At 45.1% G+C, this 12,496-nt stretch overlaps 1 protein-coding gene and 1 long non-coding RNA gene across 6 annotated transcripts in view; one reads left to right on the plus strand and one right to left on the minus strand.

Annotated features, from left to right (window-relative positions):
* LOC137202165 (uncharacterized) overlaps positions 1-12,213 on the minus strand; it is a 274,436-nt gene extending 262,223 nt beyond the window's left edge. For all 4 annotated transcript variants that reach the window (XR_010932476.1, XR_010932477.1, XR_010932474.1 and 1 more), the window contains exons 1-2: positions 11,916-12,213; positions 1,481-1,560 (exon numbers count right to left, since the gene is read on the minus strand). This is a non-coding gene — a long non-coding RNA (uncharacterized lncRNA). The remainder of the gene's footprint in view (positions 1-1,480; positions 1,561-11,915) is intronic.
* The window catches only part of HMGA2 (high mobility group AT-hook 2), a 136,732-nt gene continuing 134,892 nt past the window's right edge, over positions 10,657-12,496 (plus strand). Inside the window, exons 1-2 of one of the 2 annotated variants that reach the window (XM_067697247.1) lie at positions 10,657-10,785; positions 11,811-12,133. In XM_067697247.1, the coding sequence (XP_067553348.1) occupies positions 12,023-12,133 (111 nt within the window). In that variant the 5' untranslated portion in view covers positions 10,657-10,785; positions 11,811-12,022. Of the gene's footprint in view, positions 10,786-11,221; positions 12,134-12,496 lie in introns of those variants that run through there. The other variant, XM_067697248.1, reaches the window with a different exon arrangement.

Genomic DNA, 12,496 nt, shown 5'->3' on the forward strand with positions numbered 1-12,496 from the left:
GACCTATGCTTTCATTTCCCTTGGTAATACATCTAGGAGTGGAATTGCTGCGTCATATGATAATTCTACTTTTAACATTTTGAGGAACAATCAGACTTTTCCAAAGAGGGTGTACCTATTTACATTCCCACTAGCATATCCTTGCCCAAACTCGTTTTACCTGTCTTTTTGATCAGGGTCTTCCTAGTAAGGGAGAAGTAGTTCCCATATGTTCTTGTGTATTTGAGAATGACCACATGTATTAATTAGGTTTCTGCTACAATAGCATTTCATAATAAAAACAACGTCAAACTTCAGTGGTTTTAACCACAGGCATCTATTTCTCCCTCATGAGTTCACACGTTGCCTGTGGCTCTATTGGGCTTGGCTGGGCATTGGTTCTGATCCATTTCATGAGTCCTTATCGTAGGACCAGCGAGTGCTCTTCTCATAAGGGAGCTGAGAATCTCAAACAGCAAACAGAAATACCTCATGGCCTAAAACTGGAACATGTCACTTCTGCTCTCAAACCACTGTTGAAAAAATTCATGTCACCAAACCCAGCTTCAGTGGAGCTGATAAGTAAACTTGGTTTCCAATGGCAAAGTGTATGAATGTATAATTTTATTAAGTATAGAGGTAAAATGTTGGGAACAATAATCCAATCTACCTTACCACTCAACTCTCTATCTCCAGTTCTCTCCCCTTTCTTGTTTTCTAACATGGCTTAGCCATTGTGTGTTATATGTTGCTGTCACTCAAAATTTAGTATGTCTCAAATCTCAGAAACCCTTTTCATTCCCCCAAAGAACTCCTCCTCCCAACCTCTCCATCTAGGCAACAACACCCAAATTTGGAATTACTGGAAGCTCAAATAATTAAGAATTAGAGTGCCCTCGTCTCATCAGGCTTTCTTCTCTTTTATATCAAACGCTGCTAGCTTCTACCCAATATTTCATTTTCTCTTCTTTCTTAAAAAAAAAAAACTGATTTTATTCAGAGTAGCAATGTGCCTTTTTCACAGCCTCCCTCATTTTGTAGCTGAGGTTGATCCTGGGACGAAAATCTCCTGTGGATTTCTGGAAACCTTTGGTTTCGTTGTCATTTTCTCCTTATTGCTGTTGTCTAGGACATGGATGTGAGACTAGAGGCGGAGTGGCAAAATTTTAGCCATGAGGGTGACCATAGATGAAAGCCACATGCTAAGAATCGGGGTGCAGAATGGAAGAAGGAACATGGAACACTGATAACCATCACAGAGTTCCGCCTCGCCTGGCCTGCCCACTTCTGGAATGTTTGTTACGTCATTCTCTTGTTGATCAAGCATCAGTGTCTCTACATGGACTACCAAATAATTTAGAAATTTTTAAAGTGGTAAGAGTTCCAAAATTCTCTCTAAACTTCTAATCTTTCATGTCATGCTTATTCCTTGTTCTTTCGACCAACCACCCACCCAATTTCCATTTTTTGTCCTTCTCAGGCTTGCTTGTGCCCCACCTACCTGGAGGTCCATGCTGGTGGCTTAAGTCATCCAAGTTCCCTTGCTTGTTGGCTTCTTGTTGAGTTTGGCCACGGGAAGCACTGACATAAGAAAGCAGAGCAGAAGGAGAAAGAGGTCAGGGTATTTCTTCCCGTCTGTTCGCTGCTTTGGTGCCTCTTCTCTGGCAGGGGTCACGGGCCTCTGCGACCTCAGCTCCCACCAAATAGCCCTTCCCCCAGGGCTCCAATGTTCAGTAGGGTCTTAATGTTTTTTCCTTTGCTTGCTTTGCTTAACCCTTCAGTCCTAGGGTGGTAATGGCTCCCCAATATTGCTAGTGTCTGGGGGCCTCAACATTCCTTGTTCGTTCCTATAACTCTGCCCAATCTCTATATGTGGTCCTTCCAGTCCAGTGCCTTCCCAAGAACCATCTGCAGTGAATTGTTTCCAGCTGGTCTCTGACTAATGCAGTAAAACCTCTCTTGGTATAAGTGCTTCAGTTTGCATTTCAGCAATATTTCCCATAATCTTCCCTTTGCTTGAAATCCCTTTCCTCCCATCTCTATCTAGCTGTCCTTCCAGGCCCTCTCAAACACCACTGCTCCCATGTAGCCTCCCTTAATTCCCATACCATGGAAATCTCTTCTTTCCTTGAACTCACTCAGCACATACTTGAAAGTGATTATCTTTTTTTCTGCTTTAAATTATAGTGATTTTTGTACATGTAACTCTGGCCAGTTTGTAAATTCTTTGAAGACTGAACCTACACCTAGGTCTGATTGTTTTTGTTTTTCTCTCTCTCCTTAATGTTCCTCCTTGAACTCTGCCTCCCTCCCCCCAAAGCACCTGAAACAAAGCTTGGTACCAAATGGGTGTTCTATCATTCATTTTTATTACTATTTATTACTACTTATTACTATTATAATAGATACTAGTTACTAATTTATTACAATGTACACTTTACAAAAACTTATGGACATGATGGCACAGACTATAATTTCCCTTAGGTGGTAATGCAGTTGTTACATTTAAAATGCACAATAATCATTCACCTATGATACATATATGACAGGGAATTTTATTTTTATTTAAAAGTTTTCTGATGATAAATCTGGTTTTCTCCCAATACTTTTCTTGGGTATCAAAGACAAAAATCATGTATGGGCAAATATTCATTGGTAATTGAGGTTTTTTAACATTATGAGTTGGAATTGGAGTTACAGAGTTATCTTCTAATCCAGTCTTTTAAAGCTGTGTCCTGGGAAGTGCCAGAGAATCTTTCCAGGAGTGGGGTTATACTGAGAAGGCTTCAGTAGGCTTTCACTTGAAGAAGGATTCTGGTCTTCAAAAGGAGTGAAAACAATTTCTCTAATCTCACCTCCTACTCCAAATATTCCCACAATGTACTTTGTTTAGTCGCTAAGTCTCTGCGTATAAACATCTCCATAACTTGGAGTTCACTGACTGTGCATTAAGATAATACAGTGTGGATTCAAACAACCCTAAATTTGGAAAGATCTAGCTTATATTTGGCTGAAATCTGATGACCCATCCTTCTTCTGCTTGAAGCAATAAAGAATATATCTAAAGTTACTTCCTCAAAATGGCAGTACTTTACAACGGTGATCATCTTACCACAAGTCTTTCTTTAGGCTAAAAAACCCATTTCCTTCAAATGGTCTTTGTATGACTTATTTGGAATACCTACCTGGGTCACATGTTATTAGTCAAAATCACTCTTAAAACACAATGCCTAGAACTAAATATAATTTTCCTGATGTACACTGACAAGGGCAAAACATAGTGATATTATTATCTTCTCTATTCTGAGTATTTAAAAGCCAGTTTTAGGAACTCTCGGTTCCTGAACTGGCATGTAAGGAGCTTATAAGTTGCTATTCTGTCCTAACAAGTAAAAAGCTGAACAAACTAAGAAAAAATTATTCTTAGATGCATAAGAGCAGTAAGATCACATGGCAATCACTACCTCAAAAACTGGAGACAGGTGAATATAGAGAATGACAACTTCCCAGAGCAGAAACCTCTGCAGAACCAGTACTGGGGTAAGAAAATCTGAAATGTAGTTGATGAAGTGCTAAAACAATAAGACAAGAAAAGGAAATTAAAGTATACAGATTGGGAAGGAAAAAAATAAAACTGTTTTTGTTCATAGATGATGTGATTATGCAGAAAATCTAAAACAACTGACAAAAAAACTCCAGGAACTAATAAGTGACTAGGGCAAGGTTGTAAAAACAAGGTTAATATATAAAAGTCATCTCTTTGGGGCTTCCCTGGTGGCGCAGTGGTTGAGAGTCTGCCTGCCAATGCAGGGGACACGGGTTCGAGCCCTGGTCTGGGAAAATCCCACATGCCGCAGAGCAGCTAGGCCCGTGAGCCACAACTACTGAGCCTGCGCGTCTGGAGCCTGTGCTCTGCAACAAGAGAGGCCGCGATAGTGAGAGGCCCGCGCACCGCAATGAAGAGTGGCCCCTGCTCGCTGCAACTAGAGAAAGCCCTTGCACAGAAACGAAGACCCAACACCATCAAAAATAAAAAAATAAATAAATTTTTTTTAAAAAAAGTCATCTCTTTGTTATATACCAGCAGTGAACAAGTGGAATTTGAAGTTAAAACCATTTTACCGTTCATATTAGCACCCCCCAAAATGAAATACTTTGGTATAAATCTAATGAAATATGTACAAAATCTACATAAGGAAAGCTACAAAACTCTTCTGAAAGATATGAAAGAACTAAATAAATGGAGAGATATTCCATGTTCATGATTAGGAAGACTCAATATAGTCAAGATGTTAGTTCTTTGTAACTTGATCTATAGATTCAGCACAATCCCTATCAAAATCTCAGCAAGTTATTTTGTGGACTTCAGCAAGCTGATCCTGAAGTTTATATGGAGAGTCAAAAGATGTAGAGTAGGGCTTCCCTGTTGGCGCAGTGGTTGAGAGTCCGCCTGCCGATGCAGGGGATGTGGGTTTGTGCCCCGGTCCGGGAGGATCCCACATGCCGCGGAGCGGCTGGGCCCGTGAGCCATGGCCGCTGAGCCTGCGCGTCCGGAGCCTGTGCTCCGCAACGGGAGAGGCCACAACAGTGAGAGGCCCGCGTAACGCAAAAAAGATGTAGAGTAGCCAGCTCAGTATTGAAGGAGGACTCAAAGTCAGAGGACCGACACTATTCTACTTCAAGATTACTGTGAAGTTACAGTTATCAAGACAGTATGGTGTTCACAAAAGAAAAGACAAGTAGATCGATGGAATAGAATAGGGAGCACAGAAATAGATCCACACAAATATAGTCAACTGATCTTTGACAAAGGAGCAAAGAAAATAAAATGGATCTAAAAAACAAAACAAAACAAAACAAACAAAAACAGACTTACAGAGAACAGATGGGTGGTTGCCAGAACAGAGGAGGTGGGGGATGCAAAATAGCTGAAGGGGTTTAAGAAGTACAAACCTTCACTTATAAAATAAATAAGCCATCAGGATGTAATATACAGCATACGGAATATGGTCAGTAATATTACAATAACTTTGTATGGGGACAGATGTTTACTAGAGTTATCGTGGTGATCATTTCATAATGTATGCAAGTGTCAAATGACTGTGTAGTATGCCTGAAACTGATATAATATTGTACGTCAGCTATATTTCAATTAAAAAAAAGAAGTACAACGGAGCAAAGACAGTTCTTTCCAATAAATGGTGTTGGAACAACTGGACATCCAAATGGAGAAACCTCTCAGTTGAGTCAGTCCCCTTTAAAGAGCTTTCCCAGAAGTACTTCTGAAGACTTCTGCTTATATTTCATTGAGCACCACAATCTAGAAGGGAGGCTGGGAAATGTAGTTTCATGGTTGGGCATGTTGCCATACTCAACACTGTAAGTGTTCTTTTACAAATTAGAAGGGCAGAATGAACATTAGGTGGGAAACTAGCAATATCTGTTTCTTAGTCTGATATGTAATCCAAGGAATTGTTTTTAAATCACTGTTTCCACCCTATACTGATATGGCTGATTTTTCCTCCTTTTGAGACTAATTCCCCTCATGAATACTTCATATTCATCATCTCAAATTATAGTATGGGTTGTTGAGACCTTTTTCAATCTTAAATTTGGGCATCAGTAGAGTTAGCTATCCCTTCTACCTTTAGGATATCTGAAAATCTGTAAATTATGCCAGGATGCTGATAGAAAAGACTACCTTGGAAGTTGATGTCAGCACAAAGGAATACACAACATCCAAGCCATATTTCTTCATCTTTTCACAAGGATGTCATAAAGATTTTTATCAAGTGCTTACTTAATTCCAGGTATTCTATTTTAATATATATATACAGTAGAATACAGTGAAGCCATTAGAAGTGGTCTTGTAGAACATTCATTGACATGGAAAAAAATTCTTGATATATTATTTACATAAAAAATAGGTTATGAAACAGAATGTGCAACATGAACCTATAGTAGTTCATTTAAAGTCTAGAAGGATTCAAATGTTACAGGGTTATCTATGAGTTGTGGGATAACTGGCAATTTTTTTTCTTTGCTTTTCTGTCACCTCCATTTTCTAATATAATAAATATAACTGATCCAAAAAAGAAATAGATCCTTCTAGAAGCATTGTAGAAAATGGATTTTTTAAATGTAAGACTGACCGTCAGGAGACCAGAAAAAAAGACATTGGAGTTGTCCAAATGAGAAATGGAGAAAGTTCTAGCTAGGGTAGAGACAGTGGAAGTACAGAGTAGACAGATTGAAGGAACATTTAGAAGGCAGAACTGGAGGGACTTGGTGATCGTTTAATGTGCAAAGAGGAGGGTTTAAAGTGAGTCCCAGCTAACAGTGATTTCTAGCTAAGAAAATCACTCATTTAAAGTTATTAATTGGTAAATAAAAAAGAAATTAGCTTTAGGGGAAAAATCATGGGCCAGTTTCTATGGTTATATAACAAACCACCTCAAAATTTAGTGGTTTAAGAATAAAAACATTTATTTGATACTAATAAAATGCAATTGGGGCAGTGCTCAGCAGGGGTCTCTCCTCTCTGAACAGCTTCACATTAGTTTGGGGTGGCTTAGAGGCAGGGGTTGGGGGGGGCCTAGAATTATCTGAATGTGTGACCTCTCCCCATGTCTCTCCAGTATGGTGGCTTCAGGAATTTCAAGGTACTGAGAAGAGACAGAGATAGAGGTAGAGACAGAGATGGAGTGGGGGTGGAGAGAGGGAAAGAGGAAAGGATGGAAAGCAACACAGATGATGTGTTTCCATGCTGGACATTACTTCACTGTCAGCCCAAAAAGATACAGCAGGTGGGTGGCTTGGTACGTGTAGTGCAAACACTTAGGACATACAGAGAAACTGTATGAGTAATTGTGTTTTTGAAGCAATCCATGGAATGGAGGAAGGGAAGTTTACCTGACCTGATCCCTCTTGTATCAGTTTTCTATTGCTGCACAACAGATTACCACAAACTTAATGACTTAACAGACCATTAAAATACCCACATACTAGCTCACAGTTTTGTACGTCAGAAGGCAGGTATAGCTGGGTTATCTGCTTGGGGGCATCACAAGGATGGAATCAAGGTGTTGGCCTGGCTGAGTTCTCAGTGGAGGCTCTGGGGAAGGTTCACTTCCAAGCTCATTCTTGTTGGCAGAATTCAGCTCCTGGTGGTTTTACAAAGGAGGTCCCTGTTTCCTGGCTGGCTGTTAGCCTGAGGCTGCCTTCAGCTCTTAGAGGCTCCCCACATCCCTTGCCATGTGTCCTCTCCATCTTTGAACAGACAATGGACAGTCAAATCATTCTTGAGCTCCAAATCTCTAACTTCCTCCCCTAAAGTCAACTAGAGAACATGCTCTGCTTTAAAAGCACACATATGATGAGGTCATGCTCATCAGGATAATTTCCTTATCTTAAGGTCAACTGTACCATCTAACAGAACCTAATCTTGGGAGTAAAATCCATCAAATTATATTCCCAGGGATTATGCACAGCACGTACACCAGGAGGGCAACCATTCCTGTATCTGACTTTAAAGCTGCTGGGTTGTATACCTAGACCAAGGTTGTTTGGGGCTGACAGTACAATGTCAACAGATGAGACATGGAAATGAAACTATGCCACTTCTGTTCCACTTCCATGACTTTTGTCAAAAAGAATGTTCTGTGAATCCTAGCGCTTTTAGGTATTCAATAAATGTTTGTTGAAGACACTATGTATTAGACGGAAGAGGATCAATGTTTGTAAGGGTAAATGAAAGGCTTAATGTAACAGGTAAATAGATTTTAAATGAGCACCTAGCTGTTTCCAAAGAGATTCTCTCCAGTTCTGAATGAATCACAATCCTGAGTCCTGAGAGAATAATAGGTGAGATTACTGCAAAACCAATTCAACATATGTTTGTAGAGTGAATGAGGGGACAAATTTATTTTGTTTGGTGACCCTTTGTCTATGGGACTAGAAGGCCAGTCCAAAACCACCATCCCGCCCTCCCCTACCAAAATGTTAACTTGGCCCTGTATATTCTTTCTTGGTGATTCCGTAGGGAAACTCCTAGAGATTATCATTCCTGCATTTCGTTAAATACTAAGCATCTTTTAAAAAACAAAATCACTAAAACTGTGAGTTTGAGCAGTACAAATGAGTTCATGTTAAAATACTGGAAATATTTTTCAGAAATATGTGTTTGCCTTGTGCTATACTGAGCTGCTATATGCTGAACATATATATATGTGTGTGTGTGTGTGTGTGTATGCTATTTCTGTTCAATAAACATTAGTTATATTTTTTCTGTGACCCTATATAGATTCACTTCCAAAGTATCTGGTTTTAATAAATCTGTTTAATTATCCATGATTAATTCAATCAGTTATAATTGAGAAATTCCTTTAATCATTCTTTAACTCATGAATATATTAAAGGTTAAATATGATAAAGTACAATGTGGGAACCCCAATATTTTCATCACAGATGCATTTTCTTTTAATCAAAATAATTTTGAAGTTATTTTAATATATGTAATGCTTTTCTCATCCTGTGGTACATTTGTAAAATAGTAACTTATTAAGAGTAACAGTTGGGCTTCCCTGGTGGCGCAGTGGTTGAGAGTCTGCCTGCCGGTGCAAGGGACACGGGTTCGTGCCCCGGTCCGCGAAGATCCCACATGCCGCGGAGCGGCTGGGCCTCCGTGAGCCATGGCCGCTGAGCCTGCCCGTCCGGAGCCTGTGCTCCGCAACGGGAGAGGCCACAACAGTGAGAGGCCCGTGTACCGCAAAACAAAAAAAAAAAAAAAAAAAGAGTAACAGTCACAGCAGTAAATTAGTAAGTACCGAAAATCTATTATGAACTGAACACTACCTACACACAACTGGTGCAGAAAAGAGGTGTTAGAAATACTACCTGCTTCCATGGAATTTACATGCAGTTTACATACAAACAGGACACAGAGAGCAAGATATTATACATTTTTTAAAGTCTATTAGAACTGGAAGAACTCAGAGATGATAGTGATCTTTCAGTTGAGAAATGAGGACAGAAAACATACAGTAACTAGAAAACAAATAAATATAGCTTCCAGGAATGAAAATATATAAAACTGATACAGACAAAACCTGCTGCAATATTTGTTTCCTATCCTTCTGGTTATAAATTCAAAAAGGGTCGAAGAGTCTGATAGCAAAGTGACAGTAGTCTGAAAACAAGTGGCTCTCACCCCCCTTTTTTTCTGTGCTGTTCTTCCAGTCAAGGATTAATGCAAAAATAAAATTCTGAAATCCCTTCCTTGCCGGCCTCTGCATATTTTAGAAAAATCCGAGGATATAAGGTACCCCAATTTCTAATTGGCTGGCTGAAATCTTCGGTGATTTCTCCTACATTCACCCTCAGAATTTTATCTCTAGTCCTTGCAAAAACAAGCAAACAAAAACGAGAAGCCCGTTTTGTATGTGTATGTAAAATGTGCACACCACTGTGCGAATGTGATCACATTAAAGCATGTGCAAACTTGGCAGTTAGGAAACATCCCTGCAATCGTTAGTACGTGAAATTTCAATCTCTTTGATGAAGATACCATCTTTCAGCCAAGTCCTGGCAGAAAACCTTTGGTTCCTGTGAGACCCCTCCCTCCCCAGCCGGCGCAGGGCTCCATCCGGAGGGATGGGGGCTTTCCTTCTCCATCACTGTTAGGCTTTCCCAGACCCAGGAGAAACCCTGGGTTTCTGCAGGGCACTCGACGCGCAGCTAAGTGTCCCAGCTCTGCAAAGGGCAACTGGAAATGGATTTAAAATGGCAACGCGGACCAATCAGCGCTGCCGCGCCTGAGGCGGACGTTTACACGCGCCTCCTCCCTCCACAGGCACAGAGGAACCTGGCGGTGCCGAACGCCTTACTTAGGACTGTAAAGTAGGCGGTTTTTATTCCACGGTGGTCTGTATTTGGGGGAAGGAAAAAAATTCTTCCTCGGGTGAAAGTTTTTATTTTGGAATTGGTCCAGAATAATTTTGGGTGTGATGTGTGAAAATCTCAACCTAATTTTTTCAGAGCTTTTTGTTATTCAAGGATGAAAAGAGGTACATTTTAAAATGTACTCCACCTTTTTAAAACGGACTGTGGTCATTATGGTGTTCACATAACTCAGAAACAGTCCAGGCTATAAAATTAGGACTTGGCAGAAAGGGAGTTCCTAGGGAGAAGGTTAAATCGAGGTAAATTGAAGGGAGAGTTGGACAGTTGGCTCAACTGTGGAGTTAGGAAGCTATGGGGTCCCCGCGTTGGGCAACCCCTCTACCCTGCGAGCGTTGGAACCCGGGTGCATAGCGCCAGCCAAAGGGAGACTTCGCGTCGCCTCCAGTTTTTCCCGGAGAAAAAAAGCTCAGGAAAGAGGCTTGGCGCGCTCCGTGTGCCTGTGTGCATATTGTTTGCACGTGTGCCTGTGTCTGTGAAAGTGCATGTGTTTCTGCGTGCATGTGTGCATGTAAGTGCGAGCGTGTTTGTTTACATGTGTGTTTATGCCTGCATGTGCTGTGGGAGTGTGCACGTGTGTCTAAGTGCACGTGTGTGTGTGGATCTGCGAGCATGTCTGTGTATGAGTGTGTGTGTGTATGTGTGTGTGTGCGCGTGTGTGTGTGTGCGCGCGCGCGCGCGCGACGGGTCGTGCGATCTGCGAGGAAGGCATTCCAACGCAGAACAGGGCGGCGGGGGCCTGCTTCTACTCCTCTTCAGTCGATCCCCACTCCTAGGAAACGAGAACTCTGCCGCGCGTGCAGCCAGACGCTTCCTGCAGAGTGTTGGCTCCGCATCGTGGAGGTGCAGGTAAAGGCCAAGCCCGTAAACGCGGCTCCGGGGGCAGCCACATTTCCGCGCCTTCCCAGGACAGCCGGCCAGGGGCGACCTCGGGCGGCGGGTGGGGCGAGGCCGGCGGCGAGCCGGCCCGGCATCCCCGGCCTGTCCCTTTAACCCCGCCGCCGGGCGAGAGCACGTGAGCGGGGCTCCGGGTGGCACCCGGGCGCCGCCGCCGCGGAGGCAGCTGTATTTCGAACGCTGCCTCTGGCCCACGGCCAGGCGCCTTGGCTCGGCGGTCCGCCTGGCCTCCCTCCTCCTCATACTTTTCCTAGGGCGCAGCCCCCTCCCCTTTATCCGCCCACGATTAGAGGTGGGCACTCCCCCCCATCCTGCCGCCCCCTCCCCAAGCGCGCGCACACACACACACATACACGCACACGCACACACACACACATACATACACACTCTCATCCCGCTTGAATCCTGGGGCAGGAACTCAGAAAACTTCCAGCCCGGGCAGCGCGCGCTTGGTGCAGGACGCAAGAGCAATCAGCCCGTCCCCCTCCGACTCCCCGGTGCCGCTGCCGCCCGCTCCCGCCACCCGAGGAGGCGCGGTGCCACCCACCGCTCCGTCCCCTGCCCGCGCTCAGTGCCCGACCCGATCCCGGCAGAATCTCCCCATCCTCCCTCTGCTTTCCGACTGCCCAAGGCGCTATTTGTTTTCTCTCTCTTTCTCTTTCTTGCTCTGCGAGCGCGGAGCGAGGGGGAAGAGGAGGAGGAATTCTTTCCCCGCCTAACGTTTCAAGGGACACAATTCACTCCAAGTCTCTTCCCTTTCCAAGCCGCTTCCGAAGTGCTCCCGGTGACCGCAACTTCTGATCCCAAACTGAGAGGGTAGCCTCCCAACTTGAAACCCTCTTTTCCTTCTCCTTCGCTCTCCGCCTCCTCTCGCTACCTCCACCGTCACCTCCACCTCCGGCACCCACCCACCCTGCCGCCGCCACCAGCAGCGCCTCCTTCTCTCCTCCTCCTCCCCTCTTCTCTCTTGTTGGCAGCCGCTGGACGTCCGGTGTTGATGGTGGCAGCGGCGGCAGCCTAAGCAGCAGCAGCCCTCGCCGCACGCCAGCTCTCGCCCAACCCGCCTCGTTCTCCAGCCCTACCTCGCAGTCTCCCGAAAGGTGCTGGGCAGATTCCGGGCGTCAGAGGCGAAGCGGCTGCAGCGGCGGTAGGAGCGGCGGCGGCAGCGGTAGCGGCGGCGGGAGGCAGGATGAGCGCACGCGGTGAAGGCGCCGGGCAGCCGTCCACTTCAGCCCAGGGACAACCTGCCGCCCCGGCGCCTCAGAAGAGAGGACGCGGCCGACCCAGGAAGCAGCAGCAAGTCAGTACGCGGGCGGGGTGCGGGCAGCAGCCCACCTCCGCTCCCTCCGCGAGGGCCCCGCGACCCGCGGCCACCCGAGCGCGGGAGTCCAGCCGCCGCACGCCGCCGCGGGGGCGAGCTCCGGAGTCCCGGCGCGAGTGCGCGGCAGAGCCCCGGGCGCCCGCGCCCCTCTGGGCCGGGAGGTGGGAGCCACGGCGGGCGGGCGGCCGGGTGCGGGCTGGAGGCGGGGTCGGGCGAAGCGCGTCTTCGGACTTTCGCTATTGTGCCCGGCCCGAGTGGCGCGGTGTCTCCTGGTGACGGGAAGCGGCCGGGTCCGACAAGCCGGGGCTCGCCAGGCACTTTCCGAGCCGCTTTGCAGTGGCC

This window comes from Pseudorca crassidens, chromosome 11 (assembly GCF_039906515.1).
Source record: "Pseudorca crassidens isolate mPseCra1 chromosome 11, mPseCra1.hap1, whole genome shotgun sequence".
Classification (NCBI taxonomy): domain Eukaryota; kingdom Metazoa; phylum Chordata; class Mammalia; order Artiodactyla; family Delphinidae; genus Pseudorca; species Pseudorca crassidens.